At 41.8% G+C, this 21,225-nt stretch overlaps 1 protein-coding gene across 10 annotated transcripts in view; it reads left to right on the top strand.

The window, feature by feature from the left end:
- The window catches only part of AUH (AU RNA binding methylglutaconyl-CoA hydratase), a 144,962-nt gene that overhangs the window by 52,039 nt on the left and 71,698 nt on the right, over nt 1-21,225 (top strand). For 9 of the 10 annotated variants that reach the window (XR_010379186.1, XR_010379185.1, XM_064482445.1 and 6 more), the window contains 2 exons: nt 14,676-14,768; nt 16,404-16,460. The exons of the other annotated variant lie outside the window; for it this stretch is intronic. Coding sequence is in view for 7 of the 9 variants with exons in the window: in XM_064482445.1 (XP_064338515.1) it covers nt 14,676-14,768; nt 16,404-16,460 (150 nt within the window). In the remaining 2 variants the exon portion in view is untranslated. The remainder of the gene's footprint in view (nt 1-14,675; nt 14,769-16,403; nt 16,461-21,225) is intronic. 10 annotated transcript variants of the gene reach the window in all.

The raw sequence follows: 21,225 nt of genomic DNA, 5'->3' as shown, positions 1-21,225 counted from the left end.
ACACATAGGTGTGGGTGGGTATCAAACGTTCATGAAATAACCTTTCTTTGTGCATTGCATTTTGATGCTATTTTACTTTATTTTTAAAACTTCCCAATTTTGACCATCTGATGAATGCACTGCTACTTGGAGTTTGACACTACACTATTCTATAGATATTCTGCAGGTGTATCCTAGGGAAACTTATCCCTGGATTTAAGACAAAGACTATTTATAGTAGCAATATTGTTCAGAATAAAAAGCTGAAAACAACCAAATTGCAGTGACGGGGGAAATGGATAAATGTTTTGGTCCTTTTGCGCAGTTGGGTGTAGACAGCATTGTAAATAAATGAATAACTTACATGTGTAACAACAAGGATAAATCTTTGAAAAATGTTGAATTAAAACAATGTATAACTTTATAAAACTGAAGTCATGCAAGACGGTATATAATTTGGAGCCATGTAAGCATGTAATGAAATCACACACACAATACACACACAGAGGAAAAGTGTGAGAATGATAAACACAGACGTCGGTGGTTACCTTTGGGTTTGGAAAGGCAGATAGAAGAATAGGTGAAGAACACCTGGACAGGTAGGGTGTTAGTTCTGACCTGTTTCTTATTTTGGTGATGCTAAGGGAGTTGGTTATTTTTGTGCTTCATTATGTGTACATGTTAAATATGTTCTTTATATTTGCCAAATTAGATCGAAGTAGATTCATAGCTCTTGAGTTCTGCAGACATTTCTTGTGTTATTTCTTGAATTATTTTCTGCGTTTTTTCTTATATCCTTTTTTCTTATTTTCAAGAGAAGCCAGAATTCTACAGTTTTAGAAAATACCTCCTACTTTTAAGGTTTTTATTGAGAGAGGAAAAAACCCTTCGAATGTCAAACAGAATTGGTTTATGGACCTGATTTTGTACATAAGCCTCCGGTTTTCCTTGGGGTCCTTATCCTCTGGTTCTCCTCATAGTTCATTTTCTGTAGAGAAGGACTTCCCGGAGGTCATTTTTCCCCGGAGGAAATGGCTTGTCTGGTGCGTGTTAATGGATGCTGGTGGAGGGGGATCCTGCATGGTACACGTGGGGCTGTTTTCACATACCAGTGTGCTGGCGCCTGCTCACATGGACCTGAGGATTGTTAAAGTGTCAGGAATTTTGTGAGCTGGTTTTGAACAACCATGTACATCTTGCGATCCATCATTGTGGCAGTATCAGTAATAGTACAAATCAGAACGTATCCTTCCTGTTTGATACACTTTCCCCTCTTGCCTCCTGTTGCATGTTCATTTTTCACAGCTGGAGTATCTTTCTCTGGGTTCTAAGGGGTGAATGGACTTTGTTCTTGGCCACAGTGGCTACTGTGCTCTGCTTGCTTTTCATGAAAGAGTCTATAAGGAACTTACAGGCACTGGATGCATTTGAAAGCTGTTCTGTTAAAATAGAGATGAGAAAGAAGTTCTGTATGTTGAGTCATTAAATTACTTACTTTACTGCTCCTAACTTCTTAGAAAGCGTCTTCTTAAGAAGTAACCCCAAAATTCTACAGCAAAATTTAATTCTTTTGCTCTTTTCAAAGGAAAAAAAAACTTAAATGGCTTTTTTTTTTGGAGATATTTTATTCTAAAGAAATTCTCAGGTTTCTCAAAAGTTGATCACTGTTACAAGTCCCCACTGTCCCCTTCAAGTATGAGATGTCTGGGTAGAAAGCAGTAACTGACTACTTTGAAATGTCATGCGTTAGCAAGTCAGCATGGATGTGCAGACATGAGATTGTCCTGGTCTAATAACTGACTGCTCTTGTTCCTCAGCTTTCCACCCCTCCTTCAGCTGCATGATCTGGCCACCTTACTGCTGGGACCACCGTTGTGCAAATTAGCAATTTAGAATATGCTGTTCTCAAGCAAATGTATTTAATTACCTACTTAGGACCAGCCTTTGTCTAATCGGATGATATTTCATGAAGAGCTAGAAAGCATTTTCAGAGTTCTCTTTGAAGTGGAAACTCCGAGGGGGGAAGTCCTGGTTCTCTCAAGTTGAGGTCTCAAGGAGTTGCTATCTAATGGTGAAAAATATTTAAAATAGGTTTTCACCAGGATTTTAAATTGTAGGCTCTAGTGTGATGTGGATAATTCTGTGAATGATCTTCCACAGTAATCCTTTAAAATGCCAGGCATTTCTGGCTTCCTCCCCCCCTTACCCCCCCCCAATAAAATTGCAGAAGCTTCAATTTAGCTATGTAAATGCAGAGCTTAATTTGCATTGAAATACAAGTAATTATGTTAAGAGGACAGATTGTAAAATTCATCTATTTAACATCATTTTTTCTTAAGATTTTGTTATACTGTAAAGTTTTATAAAAAGGAAGTAATTTGATTTTGAAAGTTTTCAAATTCTCTGATTAGCTTCTCTTCATGTGATTGAAAAATCTATTGTTTTAAGTATTTTTCTATCAGAAAAAGCTGTCTCTTTGGGTCAAATACATAGAAAATATTTTTGTACAATGAAACAAAATTTTGTGTAAAAAAATTTTATGTAAATTTTATGGGATAAACCTCTTCTCAAGAAGTGCTTCTCATTTATTTTTCTTTAGTTGACATGATTTTGAATTTTAGGGTTGAAAAGCTCAAAGAAATAAAGAGTAAGTCACTCATAATTAAAAACTAAAGAAGCACAAAAATACAGAAGCACATTTCTATCAGACTTTTATCTTGGTCACCTTTCTGCAGGGGTTTGTTATGGAATCAGACTCTTTTTTTTCCCCAGCCTAGCTGACTTTGTACAAGAGAATATTCTTTCTGTTTCGGTGGCTGCATGATCTGTCTGTCTTCCTGTTGTCTTTACCTTAAGCTAGAAGATAGAATACAGTTCATATTGTAAAGCTGATCTTATGCCAGAACATCAGCTCAGTTTAACAGTTGCTCAGAGGCTTTGCCATAAATGTTTATTTTATTATAGAAAAGTTATATTTTACACATTACCAAAGTGCAGTGAGCATCTATGAATTGTTTTGATACATGTTGATTGAGGCATACCTTGCATAAATCTCTTGATGTGGAGGTAGGAGATGTGGATTCTAGTCCTCCCTGCCATTTGGTACTTTTCCTGTCTCCTCCTTGTTGTGAGAACACCGTGGGCTTTTTCTCCACCTGTCCCTAGTATCTGGCATGGTGGATCTCCGATTGAAAGAGTAAATTGGGATCCTGCTGGTGGAGCAGTGAACAGAGCTGTCCTGGTTTCCTCTCATCTTCAGATTGGATTCTCCCTCGGAACCCCTTTCTGTTTGCCTGTACCTGAAATTCAAAGAATCATGCTCATCCTGGCCTGAGCTTGATTCTTTCTCTTCCACCCCAGTTCGTGGTGTTTCCAGGATGTGACTGAGGATGATAGAACAAACATAGATGGACCAATTTGCTTATTTATCATGATGAGTAAATTAGAACACTACCCTTCTGCTGGATTAAAATGGGAGGCGGAGGTCAGGAGTTCAGGTTTGAAACGTAAAGCTGGTTGATGCTAAGGAGACATCCAAGTTGGAGATGTCAGGCAGGCAACAAGAGAGGAGCCTGGACAGGAGCAGGTAGTCCGGGCTCGAGATGTGAATTTGGGAGCCATCAGAACGTGGATGGTACGTGAAGCTCTGGCCCTGGGTGAGGCACCTAGGAAGTTAACTGCAGAGAGAAAAAATGTCTGGCAGCCCTGAGGCGTTACAATGTTTCAAGGCTGAGAGGAGAAAGCACCAGAACGGAGACGGAGAATGACCAGCCTGGGAAGGCAGGTGGGAGGAAAACGGTGTTCTGACACCAGGGGAAGAAGGGCTTTCGTGAAGGAGGGACTGAGCGAAAGCTGCGGACAGGCCACGTGAGATGCGTGGTAAGGAAACTGCTCAGTATTGCAACAAGCACCCTTTTGGAGACAGCGTTGAGGCTGTGGTCAGATGCTTAACTTGGCTGGGAAACGATGAAAAACTCCATTCTTTCTGTAGGGCAACTTTGGGAGATGCCTTAGTCTGGGTACCAGGCTGGGCTTTCTGGTTTTAAGTACTTTAAAAAAAAAAGCTAGTTATCTGAAACTTATTCTGGTTATGGACAAATACTTCCTGTAATTTGATTTCTTGTAAATAAACTATAAGTGAAAGTATTTGGAAAAATTTTCCTCTAAAATAGATGTACATAGCTTTCTATGAAGCACAGCATCTGACTTACCATGGCTTAATTGTAGTCTCGGATGCTGACTTATGGCAGTCATAGCCTCTGATGTAAGATCCAGAGCTTTTGCATATGAATGAAGTGTGAGTAATTTTTACCCGTTTAAAGCACTGTATTTGTCATTTCATGCACTTAGTCATTATATACTTTTTAATTACATAAAATGTTCACCTGAGAAATGTGCTTGTAAAGGTACACATCCACCTAGAACTCTTTACAGTATCGCATTTTAGGATTTAGATATTCTCCAGTAATGAACACAAGAGAGCTTGCGTCAGTTCCAGGTGTATCCCCGATAAACTTTCCATTTGGTTTAGAGGCATCTGATAACTCAAGAGAAATCCAGAGGTGTTATTTATTTTTTTCAGTTTAAGTTTATCACCATTATACAGTTCAAAACTTTTCCAGATGTTTCATTTTTGTTTTGCTTTATCTGAAATAAAGCTTATTCTGAAGGTACTTAAATCGGTACCACAGTGACTATTATAATACAATTTGAGAGATTATATGCTTGTTATGTTATCTTTACTATTGCCTGTTTTGGTTTTTATTTTGGCTGTGTTGTGTTAAGAATTGTTCAGAAAAGAAGATTTTCAAAGTTTGCAGAATCGTTTGTCGGTCTGCCAAGTTGACCTGTTTAAGTAATTAATTTAGTTAAATTGGACGTTATCCAGCATGTATTTTACATGCCCTCCCACCCCTCATTTGATGTAATAACTAGAAATTGGAGGTACTGAATTACGGTGTGTGAAAGGTTGATTGGTGAAACACTCTGGTTAAGTCTTGACTTTAGTTTTCCAAGTAGTAATTTCCAGATCTCAATTTTAGTTTTCTTTACCCTCTTGCCAAGAATGATGGAAAGCTGACACAGGTACCTAGGAGTTACTTGTTTTCCCGTATGAGTAGTTAACAGCCCCTGTTTATTGAATCATAGTCTAGAATGGAGTCGTTACACCTCACAGTTTGCAACTTACGGTCTCTTGTCTCTTTCTGGAGTTTTACTGCTTTGGCTGCTTTCATTGGGGTATTAATCACATTATGACTTTGGACAGTTTTGTGAAAATTATAATGTGTTGCTAAATATAGCAAGAGCAATGGGCTTATCAACCAAGCTCTGTCACTTACTCTAAAATATTACCCTAGAATATTCTAGAATTTGACAAGACTAGAAAAAAATCACTTTAAAATTTTTTGGCTTTTTTTCAACTTTTTTTTTGGCGGGGGCAGTAATTAGATTTTACTTATTTATTTTTAGAGGAGGTGCTGGGGATTGAGCCCAGGACCTTGTGTATACTAAGCATGCACTCTACCACTTGAACTAAACCCTCCCCCATTTTTTTGCTTTTTGATGTTAGCACTTAATTCCACAGGGAATATGTGTATGTGTTTAATGTAAAAATTTAAAACTTTCCAGCAGCTTTCCCTCATTCTCTTTCTCTCCACATAAGTAATTATTGCTCGTATGCTAATTTAACATGTACATTTTTAGTCCTTTTCTTGATTTTTACTTGAATATTTGCATGCATACATTGCTAGATAGATTATGTACAAACATGTATATGTATGTATGTATATGAAAATAAGCACAAAAACAGGTCTTTAAAATTTTATTTTTGGAAACGTATAGTATTCAGGAATTTATCCATGTCATCTAGATTTTCAGATGCGTTAGTATAAAGTCGTCCACAGTGTTCTTTTATCTGCTTAACGTCAGAAGTGCCAGCAGTGCTGTCCCCTCTGCACTCCTGATGGTGTCCTGATTCGTGTCCTCTGTCTCCTCCTTTGATCAGTCTCTCCAGAGCCTCCTCAGTTTTATTATACATTAGAAAATCTGTTTAGGGCTTTGTTAATTCTCTCTATTGTTTCTGTTTGATTAATTCCTATTCTACTTTTTATTAATTCCTTCCTTTTTTCTTCAGGTTTAATTTGCTGCTTTATTTTAGACTTATTCAGGTGATTGTCTGTTTCATGTGTTTTCTGTCAGTTAGACATATATCAGACCGTCTTACTGCATCCTTTTATCTCTGTATTTTCCATGTTTGTTTTTCCTTACTTTGTGAATAGTTTCTTGTCACCTCTCCACCAATTCAGTAATTTTCTCCTAAGCTGCACCTGATTGTATACAAACATTGAGTTTTTTTGTTTCATTTAAAAATAGTTTTTGGTTCTTCAGAAAATCTGTTATGTCACTTTTTTGTTTGCAGTTTACAGTTTCCTGCTTGGCTTCGTGTTTTTGAGAGTCCGCGTTTGATGATTTCAGATCTCAGTTTTATGTGGACCTTTTCCTTTTTACTGTTTCCCTTATCTTGTTTCCTTGGCTAGTCTTTGTGTAATAGACATTGTAATTTAGAGTGTAGGTTTCTCCAGTGTGGATTTTTATCACTGCAATTAAAAAAAAAGAATTTCCTAGCATTGTTTACTACAGATATACCATAATGTATATAATTATTCCTTTATTGATGGCTTTTAGATAGTTTTTAGTTTTTTACTATTATAAACAACAATGCAGAAAATAGCATTAAACATAATATTAGTGTATCTGAGGAAGCCTCAATAAATAGACACATCTTTCTCTCTGAGGTTTGGAATAAATTAAAAAAAAACTAGAAAAAAAAGGCAAAATATTTTTATGACTGGTATTAGGTAAGTTGAGGTTGTGGCTTCAGATCTGTTGATGAGGTTTGCTCATTTGGATTGCTGGCATTAGACTCACTTACCCCAGATGGAGCTGCTCTGTGCTGGCTCTGGCCGTAACTCGCAGGGCACTCTGCACACGCATGCAGGAACATGTGTGACCTTGGAGGCCAGGCACATTTCCAAAAGAAGAAAGAAGGAGGTTATAGCTCAACCAAGAACACGTGCGTTTATTCATTTTTGAAGGAGCCATTTAGATAAATCACTTGTTAGGGTAGAAGAAATTTGGGGACCAAAGTTACAGGAGAGGGGGACCCCCACCTCTGTAATGCTGTATATATTTAGCATTTTAGGGAAGAAGAGAACACCTGTCTAGCCATGTACCCTGGACACTTGCCAGCTGGGAAAGTGAGTGAGGAGCCTTGTCAGAAAGCACCTCTGGAAGCAGGTGCCTGGAGCTGGCCCTCCTGCTGAACTGATGCTCGATGCTCGCCTGTTGAGCCAGCTCTCTGCGCTCTCTGCTGAGCTGCTGAAATGGCAAAGAAAATGTGCCTCCAGGCCACGCATACTCGTCTGTCCCCAGTTAGCCAGTGTTTCTGTTGTTATTTCCTGGTTGACTTCTTGCAGATGGGTCAGAGGATGGCTGCGACATCTGTACTGTGTGGAATGTACTGTGCTTCTGCTTTGTGGACGCTCCCGCTGTGTCAGTTGGTGTATAGATGTTTTATCACTGCTAGATCTTCATCGTGGATTTTTGCTTTATTAAGCCTTATGAAGTGCCTTTTGGGTTTTTTTTTTAAGCCCTTTTAATGCTTTTATCCCATTGTTGCCCTTTTTTGTTAAGATTTTGAGGTGTTTTCTTTGTATTTGACTCTGAGGGGTCATACCCGTTCTTCGTATTTTTAATATTTTCTGTTTTGTTTTAGATGTTTTGTATTGTTCTGCTTGTAGTTGGGTTTTGCTGTGTCATCCAGCTGGAGTTTTTTCTTGCTGGATGAATATAGCTCCTTTAAATATATTGATACACTTGGTGTTGAGTCCATCATTATGATTTTCTGTGCCTTCTGATTTTGATGATTTTATGTTTACAAAATCATTTTAAATATGCTGTGTGTTTTTCTGGTTCGTTCTGTTTGTGGACTTATTCTAATCATGGGAAAGGGTTGCGTTTTTGTTCTGGGGTTATCTTTATTATTAGAATTTCATGTGCTGTACTCGGTCCTCTGTTCCTTTAGAAAGTTCTATTGACTTCTTCGAATGAGGAGCGATGGAATTGGCATCTTTCCAGTTTTAAATTCTTTTCTCCCACCTTACTCTTCTCCCATCATTTTTCTTACTGTTTTCTTTATAATTTTAAATAGACTGATACCTGTATTACTTGATTTATCAATTTTAAATTGTGTCTCTCTTGTTTATAAGAGATCAGGGAACTGGTGTACTTTCTTTTGTTTAATTTATCATTTTCATGTTAGTCAAGTCACATACTTTTTAAAAACAGGTTTATTGAGGTGTAATTGACGTACAAGAGATTGCAGCTATTGGAGTGTATACAGCGTGGTGACTCTGACTTGTGAAAAGATCAACATAATCAAGATGGCAAACATATCCATCACCCCTAGAAGCTTCCCCAGAAGGGTCTTTGGTAATCCCTTTGTCCGGCCCCTCCTGGTCCCCCAACTTGTCCCCAGACAACTACAGCACTGCTGTGTATCACTAGATACTAGTTTCCATTTTTAACAATTTTTTATGAATGGAACACAGTATGTATTAATTTTGTATGTCTTTTAATCAGCGTATTTTTTTTGCGACTCATCCATGTGTATCATGGATCAGAAGTAGGTTCGTTTTTAGTGCCGAGCAGTGTTCCACTGCAGGGAGGTACCACATGCTGACATTTGGGTTGTGTGCCGTTCGGGGCAGTTACACATAAACCTGCTGCAAACATTTGTATGTTAAACCTTTAACTGTCTTTACCTTCACTAGTCTTCCCCAAGGAATTAAGGCTCTCACTGCTGCTTTTTATCAGCATCCTGTGGGTCAGTGAGGTGGTCAGGTTCTCTGTGGGTTAGTCAGGGTATCCAGAGCCTTGCCGGAGGGTCTTGTGAAAATGCACATCCTGACCCAGCAGGTATGGGTGGGGCCCGGGGTTCTACATTTTAAACCAGCTTCCGGGGGATGCTAGTGCTGCTGGACCACAGTCGCACTTGGAAGAGCAAGGCTGTAGAGCCTGAGAGTTGATGCGAGCAAGGCAGTAATAGTGTAGTTTCTTCCTACAGGTGAAAGTAAACTACTCTAGTGTTAACGTTTTTTATCAGAAACGGAAATAACGTCATTTGCCCGGTCAGGCAGCATTTGAAGTGCCAAGAGCTTCGTTATGTGTGAAGCAGCAGTCGATAGTGGAGGTCCTGACTCAGGTACGTTTGTTACAATGTCCCAGACCAGCCTGCTGCGTGGGAGCGTGGGGACTTACCTCGCCAGCATCCCCTCTTCGCGGTTCCGCAGGGAGGCTTTATTTGATTTGGAGTTCTGGTGGGAAGGGGGTGCTCTGGTGTTGGCTCTTCCTGCTTTAATGACCTGCACAGTCACGTACCAGAGACGGTCTGGGTTGGGGGTGTCCGGGGAAACTCGAGTCGGAACTCTAGTGTAGTCAGCTGGCTGGTACCTTGCCTCTGGTTCCTAGGGTCCCCAGCTGGACCCAGTGAGCTGCGGTGTTGCTCCAGGTTTCCAAGAATTAGCAGAGCACAGAGCCATCGTGCTCGTCAGCGTTTCCCTTTCCTCAGACACACGGTCGCAGGTCCTCAGGGAGGGATGTCCTCCTCAGGGGCCCTGGGTCTGGGCTGTGAGGGCTGGTGATCAGCAGTAATGGGGACAGTGGAGACCCTGGGGCCACACCACCTGAGTTCGAATTGTGCCTGTACCAGGCCAGTAACAGCAGCTCCTCTGCCCAGTGTCCCTGTCTAGAAAGTGGAAGTCACGATAGTTTCGATGTCCTAAGACTGGTAGGAGGTTCAAATAATATTTGTGACATCCTTAGTCCTGTGACCACACATAGTAAGCAGTTCCAAGTATTTTGCTAGATCCACAGGTAGCAGCAAAAAAGAAAGAAGGCTGGTGGGTAAGCGGTAGGCTTGGAAAAATCAAGCAGCTTTTCTCACTTCGCACAGTGGTCACTGTTGTGACTCCTGAAGCGATGGCTCCCATTTGCAGCCCTGCAGCCCCCTGTGCGATGGGGTGAGTGTGCGTGTTGGCGTCCAGGCCTGCTGCTTTCTCAGTGGCCTTGGCTGGGCTCCAGGAGAGCCAGGGCGCAGCCAGCCTTGAGGCTTCGGGCAGGAGTGGTTTTGTTTTGTTTTTCGTGGTTCCTTTGAAAGTTGACGATGGCAGTGGGAGAGAATACATTAACCTGACGGTAAAGTTTTAGCTGAAGTTAGGGATCATTAGCAATTTATTATAATTTTCAGTTAACCTTGATTTTATTTCTGTTCTCCTTGAATGATTTCAATAAAGGCAGACTTCTGGTATTACTCGATGGACATTTCTTTTGAAATATTCGATTTCTCTGTTTTCTATAAGAACACTATTCTTCAAGCAAAACCAAATTTACAGCTAGTGTTTTTCCTTAATAATTGCACTGTTTGTATTTTTCCGGAAACATCTGAAAACCTACATTATGTGTTGCATTTACCTCCAAACTGACAGGAGACCCTCAGTTGCCTTTTCCCCACATTCCTGGCCGTCTGGCCCCAGTTGTGCTCACGGGGGTGTCCTGCGGACTCCGGGGTAGACAAGAGCCTTCCCCTGCCACTCATTTATTTTTCTCTTAAAATAGCAAACCTTTGCTTGTTGGCTTTACTTTTATTTTTAGGATCATTCAAAGGATTATTATCTTCTTTGTCATACCTGGCTCATTTCCTGGTACTAACCTCAAAATAGTACGCGGTCCTGCTGGTTGCGTAACGTCCTGAGTCATGATTTCTTCCTGTCGCTGTTGGGAACAGCCATTGCTCCTGACGGTTCCTGTTTCGTTCAGTTGCACTGTTTTATACAACTGCCGTTTTGATATTTCCTGGGCCTTTGAAACTGATGATCTGCCTTTCTAATGGTGTGTCTTACTGAGTCTCCTCTGAGATTGTGAAGTGCTCCCAAGTAGAAGAAATACTGCACGTAAAAACAAGCACATTAGGTAATTACGGCACTAGCATGGACTTTGAGATGACTCATGTTTTCCTGAAAAAAATTAATAAGAGAAACATCTTTCAGGGAAAAATTAGGCTTCTGCAGAACTTCAGGATTTATAATACAGTAAAAGGTTAAAATTTACTCATTGACTACTAAGGTGTTCTACGTAATCCTTTAGTAGGAAAAATTTTATAGACTGCCTTACATAATGCTAATTTGTGCTCATGTTTGAAAGTACTAAGCACTGCCCCCATTTAATGAGTTGAGAGTGTTAATACCCTGTTTTCCTTGCTTTTTTATATATAAGGAACCCCATGTTTGTCATTTGTATTATCTATAGGTTGTAATGTTAAAAACTTTTATCTGTTTGAGAAAAATGTCTTTTAAGTTTTTAATTGTCACATTTAAAAGTGATTTTCATTATTTCCAAAAAGTATAAGCATATGGGGGGAAAGTATTGTATTCTCTTAACTTCAGAATTAGGAAAACCTTCAGAACGAGATGCGTCATTTCAGCACCCTGTGCCCCCAGCCCCCTCGTCTCCTGGGTCAGTATGTTTGTTATTTCCCGTCTCCTACCACTGCGTTACATAAACCCCATCCTCATACTTTAAGTCACATGGAACCTATAATCTGGCTGTTGGACATACCCCTTTCCCCTTCATTTTGTTACCGAGTCCAAACTCGTTCTGCTCGCCACACGACAGGCCGGTAAATCGGGAGACAAGGTGTTGGGGCAAGGAATAGCGACTTTATTTGGAAAGCCCGCAGACCGAGAGGATGGCAGACTAACAGCTTGGAGAACCATCCTGCTCCAGTCAGGATACAGGCTCCTTTTATACAAAAAAACAACAGGGGAGTAGGGGTGTGGTTGATTGTTGCAAACTTCTTGCTGCAGGAATTCTTTGTTCTTGCAGCTATCTATGTAGGTCAGGCCATGGTGTCCCTGTAAACCTCCAAAAAAACAAAGGTTCTCTATTTTGCAACTTGCCATCTCCACCTAAGTGCAGAAATGCTGATCTCCTTAAAGGTCAGAGGCCCGAGAATAGGCTCTCCTGGGTATTTCAGGCTAAAGGCAACATTGTTTTACAAAAGGTGCAGAGCGAGCAGGACTGAGCCTAGAAAACGGGGCACAGTGGTTAAAACTAAAGGAACAGATCCAGTATGCAGTCAGATCTGTTCTCCTCTATTACAATTTTATGTTATCAAAGTAATGTTTGTTTATAGACCTCTCACGTGAAGGGAAAAGGTATATTCATTAATCAATTTCATTTGTGTGTTTATTTCTCTTTTTTACTGACATTTTATACCACTGGAAAAATGATGCTTTTTAACTTTCTGTTGGCTAAGTGTGATTTTTAAGTATAATGTTTATTTGAGGATATTAACTAATAAAAACGTAGAGCAAAGAAAGCCTTGTCAGCCCTCTGAGCAGCCACTGCCTTTGTGTGGCAGCACTAAGAACATCACCGACGACCAGGAATTGCCACCTTCCCGGATTCTTTCTGTTCGGCTTCAGGGCTTATGAAGTTACGTATATTACTTTGGTAATTTGTAGTCGGTTTATTCCTTTTCCCCTTCTATTCAGCCCGCATTTTCAGTGCACAATTTGATGAGAAGAAAAATTCCTCTTTCCATATATATCAAATCAATTTATCTCTATTTTTAGGGAAAAAGAAATCTAAGGAATGTGATGTAACCCCTGTTTACCGTGGGATGAAATTTTCAGAAGCTGGAAGTCAGGAGTACACATTTTTCAGGCCTGGGTTCGATTCTGGAGGCCCTTTAAACTCACTTCTGTGTTTTCTGTTTCTGAAGAGTCGGCTTCCAGCAGATACGTAGCGAGTGCTGAAGGCGCTCCGGGGTGAGCAGCGCACCGCCAGGAGGGAACAGCCCCCTCCTTCCCGTTGCTCCCTGCGACTTAGGATCTCTGCAGTTGTTCTTTTCTGCAGCCCTAGGGGGCTGCATACGCTCATGGAGTTTCTTTAAAGTATGAAGTTAAGTCGATAGTAAAACGGAAAGCAGAGAGAACACCAGGATTAATGCAGTGGAGACAGAAGAGACGGGGGAACCTTGACGGCTGTCGCAGAGCGGTGAGAAGGTGTTACTGAGCAGCGTTGATGTGATGCTGGTCTTGCTTCAGGGCGGGCAGTAGGCGGTGTGAATGCTCTGCGGGAGCAGTATGTGCAGAGCGCCGTGGAAACGTGAAGCAAGGGACTTCCGGCTTGCTGGGCATTCCCGGCAGAGGGCAGCTTGCACACAGGTGTGGGTGGGAACGGCTTCTGGAGGTGCCTTAAGTAGTCTGGGGCTAGGGTAGGTGTGAGAGGTTGGAGGAGAGGTTGGGCAGGTGGGCAGACTTGGTTCATCCGCCGCCTCCTGTGCCGTGCGGTAAGTTTGCTCTATTTTTATCCTGTTGTGGAATAAATCATTGTACTATCTTAAATAGGGGGATAGCATGACTCTGTTTGCGTTGTAGAAAGATTTTCCTGCAGGAAACAAGGATAGTGCATTGGAAGGGGCAGACTGAGGTGAAGGAGGTCCTCCTGCTGGTGAGAATGAGGGGACCCGGACGGCTGGCTGTAGGAAAGGGAATGGAAGTTCCCATTTGTGAGCTGTTGTTAGGCAGGACTTTGAAAATAGTTGGGCGTAAGGTCATTAGAAAGGGGGACACCTGGGATGGCTTCTCGGTGTCTGTCTCGAGTAACTTGGTGGTGGAGATGCTACCAAATGTGAAATGGAGTCTAGAAAAAGGACTGACAAGAAGTTGATGGGAACGTGCTGAAGTATTTAAGCAGAGATGTCCAACAGGCAGGACATAGAGATACAGTTTAGAGAGAGGTTTGGGTTTGAGGTGGCTGTTCGGGTATCATTGGTGTTATGGACAGTAAAAGCTAAGGATGGGGAGGACACCTTCCAGGCAGAGCTTCTGCTGAGAGCGGAAGGAGGCTGGGAAATAACCAAAGGTAGAAAGAAAGGCAGGAAAAAATGAGGGGGGGATCAGGCAGGCAGATGACTAAGGAACGTCTGGTTTTGAGTTTCGTGATTGGCTGACCCCTTCCCAGTCCTCCTTTGGGCAGGTTCTCAGAGCCGTGCCAGTGCCCTTCCCACCTGAGGTGTGCGGGATCTGATAGAGCCTGATTGTCTTCTGGCTGCTGTGCATCGTACTTGTTACCAGGTGATCGATCTAGTGGGTCGATCCCCCAGCAGCCACTCGAACTGCTTCTGTCTTGTTTGAGTAGATGTGTCACTTCTTTGAATGAGGCTCCATCATTCTGAGCACCAGGTAACCCAGCAAAGTGTCGTGAACTTTGCATTACACCTAAGTCACTTCAGCTTGAAATTTGTGTGAATCAGAACATCTCATGAAAGACTTTCAGACTGTGAAGTCAGAACTGTGATTCTGTTAGCTCAACAGAAAATATTTATGAATGTGTTTCAGCAACGTGGTAAGATTGAAAGACACTGCACAGGTATGTGAAGGAGAACTACACATTTATTATATGTTTTCGTAGAATAAGAACAAAATGCTTATTTTGTTAAAAGTAAAAGGGGTACAAAATCCTGTAGACAATATTCCACTTAAAAATACAGTCACAGAAAAATATTTAAAATAAATTACATGATAAGGTAACACTCTTCCTGAAGAAGCATCAAATCTTTCTTTCTGTTTCAGCTAACCTTCCAGTGCCAACCATCGCGGCCATAGACGGACTCGCCTTAGGTGGCGGTCTTGAACTGGCTTTAGCGTGTGATATAAGAGTAGCAGGTGAGAATTAATTTTATTAAAAATGTAACTTTTAAAAAATGAGGTTTGTGTTGACCCTTCAGATAATTCCAATATTTTACTAATTTTTTTTCCTGTTGTGGAATAAACATGTAGAAAAAGTCACCTTGTTGGGCTTAATGAGGTTTTAAAATTCCCAGTTAAGAAAACAGTCTTTTATACTCAGTCTCTTGTTCAGTCTTAGCAGTAGGAGAGGAAAACAGGAATTGGGTCAGACAGACCTGAATTTGGATCTTGGGTCCTGCCCTTTTTAGATCAGTTTCCCCTCTGAAATGTTGTGAAGATGAAATGACTTCATTTATGATAAACGTGTAGCCCAAGCCGTAATTATTGTTAGTGACAGTAATAATAACTTAACCTGTTTGAGGTTCACTTTCTTCCTGCGTGGTTTTCTGAGGATTGGATGAGGTGACTATGAAAATGATAAGGAAAAACAATGGGTGCTAACCACGCGCTGAGTATTTCCTGGTGCTCGACGCTCTTCTTAGCTCTTGACGTGTGTTAACTCACTCAGTCTGCCTCACGGCCCTGTGAAACGGGTACACACCGTGGAGCCTGAAGAAGCTCGGGCCCAGAGAGGTGAAGTAGCAAGTCTAACATCAGCGACGGCGCTGGGATTTGAACCCAGGCGGTCTGGCGTCCCAGCCGGAGTACCGCGTGCTGCCACTGTTGTCCTTGACACTGCCTTCTGTGTGGTCACAGTGCTGTCTGCATCCTTGTCCCTCGTCGAGGTGACAGGGGCACGGGACCAAGGACTGGGCGAAGCAGGCAGCCAGTGTTTGTCACTGTTCTTGCCCTGGTTCCCAACATCCCTTCTGATGGAGCTGCCTGTTAAATGTAGAGTCAGGATAATTATGTTTTTAATAATTTTATGTGATGTTTCTGGGGATTTGTTGTTGCTAGTCCATATGTTCGTTCCCCCTTTTCACTCTATTTTTGATCTCTGTCTTCTTGACTGAGATCCTTGGGTTTTAAATTGACAAATCAAGTTACACGCGATCCATTTCTGAAAGAATGCAAGTTCTGGGAATTAGGGTATGGAAAGTCGTCCAAGGACATTTGGATATGCAAATAAAGAAATAATTAAGATGTTTTAAAGTAGCTGTGAAAACAAACATGGAAAGAGGAACCCTGTCCAGCTGTCAGAACCGTAAAACCATTTGTCAGGAGTAACTAGAGATTGGGTCTTGAAAAGTTGCCATATCTGATATGATATATTAAGCTGTTTGATCTGGAGGACTGTTCAGCCAGTCAAGGAATTTTTACTTGTCAGACGCAGCCTCTCTCCTCATCCTGAATAATTAATGAACTCTGAGCCTTCAGACATGACTTGGCAGTATCAGGTCAAATTATGTAGTTACAACCCTGGTCTTTCTGCATCAAAAAATTAATTTGCTGCCAAGCAATTTTTAACAGAAAATGTTATGTGAATCTCTTAATATATATCATTTAGAGTGTTCATGTATTTCCATAACTAAATGTCTTCCAAAGGGATTTTTAAAAAGATTCGTGACAGAAATTTAATTAGTAAACAGAATAGCCTACTAACTTTTTTTAAGTCATCATATTTGAATTTGACGATGTGGGTGTTACTTAATTTCTTTCTTTCCTTTTTAGCTTCCTCTGCAAAAATGGGCCTGGTTGAAACAAAGATGGCAATTATTCCTGGTGGAGGTATGAATTGTTCACGCCTGTCTTGATTTGCTCCTCAAAACAGAGCATAAGGCAAAAGGGTGTTAGTCGAAAAGGCAACATTTTGGGTAAAGAGACTAGTCCTGTATTGTTTGCTTATTATTATTCAAAGTGCATCCTTTTAGCCTCTGTGGGTGTGAAGATGGAGGGCGCCTTGCCTGGTGTTCTCTTCTTGTGCTGTGTCCTGTGCTTTTTCTGTATGATTTCTTAGCTTTTAAATTATCGTAGCAGCCACATTATTCTTGAAAGAGCACACCGATATTTTGAAATTCTTTATGGGTATATAAATGCGTTTGCCCTCAGAGAGCCTTTTCGCACCGTCAGACCCCAGTGGAGGAAGGAGCAGGGCTTCCCAGGCTGCATGCCAGCTTCCTTGGGTTTCTCTGCAGCTGGACAAAGGTTGGGGTTAGTGGGCAGCCTGGATTTGGAGCTGAGGAGCTGGTGTTTATTCTTTTACCACAAAAAAGACAGGTGAGCTGCTGCTTTTTGGAAGACTCATTTAAGAAAGCACTTTTCCAACGTTGGTAACGAAATCTTGCATCACCCAGTAAATCTGAAATTGTTCCTTTGTCTGCTGCAGAGAATTTAGAGACATTCCCATTCGGTGGAGTTGTTCTTTCAAAAAATGGACTTCATTTGAGGATGTGTATGTTAATAAGTTATTACTGTATGAGTGAAGTGATAGTAATAATGTAAAAATGAAAGGCGGTGTTTGAACACTTCAGGCATGTTGTACCTGAATGGGTTAAAGTTATGTGTTTAACCTTATCTTTAATACAATACGCATCGTGATTAGGGTGTACAGGTAGAAATTACACCTTAATTTAGTGAAACTGAAGACTGCCCAGATCAGTTTTAAGACTTAAGTTTTTTCTACTTTGGCAATTGCTGAAAATGCTATTCCTGTAGGTAAAAGCATTTAGTATCTACCTGTCCTGCCATACCAACCTTTTTCACAGTGACTCATGGAAACACTGAAAGGATGATAGGAAAATGGATCCGATGATAAGAATTATCAGATAACTAACGTGAAATAAAACAGCTGTTCCCCAAATTAAAAAAGGAAGAAGGAAAGACGAATTTTTAGTTTATTTTCTGTTTTAAAAAGAAAGAAGGAAAGAAGGAGGGGAATTAGAGTGCTCAGGTTTCAGAGGACCAGAACTGGGGTCCCGAGATCTGTCTGTGTCTCGTCCCCAGGGTGAGCGATTCAGGACATCCCTGCCCGGCTCACCGTAAGCTGTGTTTAGCAGTAACGCAGCCCCTTGGCACGGAGTCCAGGAACTCTATTTTAAGGTGTGTCTGTGAAGTAATGGCAGATTTTTAAATCCTGTGTGTGTGTGTTGTCCTGAACACAGTAGTCATTTTGGAAAGTTTTGTTTATAACCTTTGTCGAAATCTTCTTAGAATTTACATCAGAATTTGAGCTGATTCTTTGGAATATCTTCTGCCAGTGACTCATCTTTTTCCTCTGAGGGTGAATTTGCTTTTCATAAATAGCAAAAGACCTTTCTGTGCCAAATCTGATTAATAAGGTCATAACTGTTTTCAGGAAGAAGAAAAGTGTAACAAAAATAAGACTGCTTTTCTTAAGAGACTTACGTAATGTCAGACTTTTACCAGTGTTGTGAGCAGGGGACAGCACTGCTGGGTGAGTGGGCTGATTCCCCAGTGACCCCTCTGAATTCTAGTCCACTTACGAACGCACCTCATGCACTGCAGTGTCGTTTCTTTGTACTGGTAAACGTGCTCAGTGACCACTTGCTTTATTTCCAGTTAGGATGTTTGGGGAGTTATTTGCAAGAAACTTACGTTGTTAGTTGCTGTGGTGGAAACACACAGACCTGGATCGAGATGACAGTGTTCCCTTGGAGTGCCCGTCCGAAATCTGGTAGGAGAGAGTAAACGTGTGCAGTGCCGCAGCTGCCCTGTTATTACAGAGCTGTTGGCATCAAACAGGAGCAAGGCAGTTTAAGCTGGGGAGCTGTGAGTGTGAGGAAATAGTGGTGGACTGAGTCAGCTGTAAGCGTCAGAGGACAAGACCTGCACACGGGTCCCAGCACCTCTCTCGCCTCTGCTCACACACTGTGTTTCAGGCACATTTACTCACTTAACTTAGCACGTATTTGTTGCGCCGTGCACTGGCGTAGACACCGGGTGTACAGCCGTGAGCAAACAAGGGAAGGGCACGGTGCCCTGCGGCTGACGTTCCAGCACAGGGGCGGGAGACATGGCGAACAGCGAGCTGTGGATTGTGGCCAAAGTGCAGCAAACCACGCCCCTCATCCAGACCAGGCCTCATTCCTGCTTATCCCTGGAGACGGGGTTCCAGGTCCCTGCCAGACTATGAAATTATTCAGATAAACCAATCGCATCCTCCCTGAGGAACCAGGGGCACACCACGCTCTCGCACTACAATGCCTGCCTCTCATACCCTGTTCTTCACCCTGTTACCAAGCACAGTATCCACGTGGTCCTGCGTGCCATGTGGTACCCTCCCCTGGGCTGTGAGCATGTGTGACTGAGAAACTGTTAGCAGTCACATACGTGTCCAATGTCCAGTGTCGTGTTTGGCCATCCCCAGAAACCTAGGAAAGGAACCCCTCCCTCACCAGTAAGGAGAAGAGGCGGCAACTGAAACAATTCACCCTTAACTGCTCGACGTAGTAACCGCTTTACCCACATGAAGAATGGAAATACACAGCGTTTCAGAGTAGAAATGACAGAAGAGGGGGTGACCTCACGCCTGAGCAGTAGGAGCTAGGAGCTACTCGGTCCAAGTAACAGAGAAGCAAACAAAAAGCTGAAGAAATGAACTGGACACCAGGGGCCTACGGAGCAGTGCTCAAATGCTTGACGTTTGTGTCGCAAAAGCCTCAGAAGGAAAGGAGAAAGCGTGGTTCGAAAAATACTGTTCGAAATAACGGCTGAGGATTTTACAGATTCGGTGAAAGACATAAATGAAGGAGTCCAGTGAAACCAGTCAAGAGGAGCCCAAAGAAACCCATGAGCAGACGCTTCGTAATCGAAATGCTTGGAACTAAAGACCAAAATAGCAGTAATAATCATCTTGAAAGTCGAAGAGGAATAACATAGGAAACAATGGTTTGAATGAGTGGATTCCACATCAGAAAGTGTGGAGTCCAGAGATCGGTGGAATGGCATCTCCGAAGTGCGGAAAGCAGAGGGCCGTCAACCTAGAATTCTCGTATTCTGAACCTGTTTGTGTCTTTATATTTAAAATATGTTTCTGGTGGGCAGCATGTTGTCGGGCCGTGCTTTTTCACCCCGTCTTACGGTTGAGTCTAATTAGCCATTGAATGTGATTGCTGTTGTTACATACAAAGCTCTCGTTTTCGTGTGTTTTCGCTGTGCTCTGTGTTTGTTCCCCCCTTTCCTTTTCACCATTAATTGAATTTTTTTTATGATTCCGTTTTATCACCTTTATTGCCTTATTCACTGTTAAAACGCATTCATTGTTTTTCTCTGACCTTTGTCCTGTGGCTGTGCACTTGTACAGAGGCTGTGAGCCCACATTGTGTGGTTAACTACTTCTGTTAAATAATTGACTATTCTTTAAAGAGATTTAATTTATTAGGAAACTGCCTTAGGTATTTGTGCCTGTAGTTACTTCCAGCTCTTCTGTGTGTTTGCGTCAGACCCAGATTTCATCTTGTACCCTTCCCTCCTCCAGGAGGACTTCCGTTAACATTTCCGCGGTGCTGATTGGCTGCTGCCGAGCTCCGTCAGCTTTTGACTGTTTGGAAAAGTCTACATTTTGACTCTATTTGAAAACATTTTTTCTGGGTGTAGAATTGTAGGCTGGCACTTACTTACCTTTCAGTTTAGCCAAGCTGTTGCTTCACTGCTTTCATAGCAGCATTTCTTTCCTGGCAAGGACTCTGCTGTCATTCTTACCTTTGTGGATGTAATTCCCCCCCCCCCCCCCCCCCAGAGCTACTTTGTGATTTCCTTTATCACTTTGTCATGGGTTTTAAGCACTTTGAATTGTGATGTGCTTTGGTGTAGTTTTCATCATGGTCCTTTTGCTTGGCATTTATTGAACTTCAATCTCTCATCCTTTCAGCTCTTTCCCTGGACTCAGAGAGTTTTCTCCCACACTTAATGGTCAGCACTTTGCTAAATAAAGAGTTGCCCCCTTTAGATTGCTGGAGTCTTGTCTCCGTGCTGCCCACTCGAGCTGCCTGGGTCGGCCTGGGGTCACAGCCTGCCTTCAGCGGAGAGCGTGCGCTGGGCTTGAGCACCTCTTTGCGCTGTGTCCTGGAAACTCTTTTTGGTTGATACGGTTGGGCAGATGCAGGGCTCCCCTTGCTTGTTTCCCATCTTTCCTCCTTCCCAGTCCTTAATTGTCTCATGTCCAGTGTCATGAAACGTTTTTTGGATGTTTTAGGCACAATGTAAATCCAGTCTTTGCTGCCTTATCTTGATTGGAAAGGAGGTGCTATGATTTCTTAAACACATGCCTTTGCACCCACCTGTCAGTTGCTTGCTTTATGTATGTATTTAGATGCAACTGACATATATAACATTAATTTCACATACACAACATGATGATACTGTAGATGTATATGTCGTGAAATGATCACCACAAGCCTGGTTAATGTTTTGTAATTCCTTTGTTCTTTTCTTCTCTTGCTCGCTTTGTGGTTTCATGATTTTTTTTTTTTTTTTGTAATGGTATGCTCAGATTCCTTTCTCCTTACCTTTTATGTATCTACCATAGAATTTT

The sequence above is a fragment of the Camelus dromedarius genome, chromosome 36, assembly GCF_036321535.1.
Source record: "Camelus dromedarius isolate mCamDro1 chromosome 36, mCamDro1.pat, whole genome shotgun sequence".
NCBI classification, from domain to species: Eukaryota; Metazoa; Chordata; class Mammalia; order Artiodactyla; family Camelidae; genus Camelus; species Camelus dromedarius.
The sequence above is the reverse complement of the archived record's forward strand: the minus strand, read 5'-3'. Positions and strand labels throughout refer to the sequence as shown.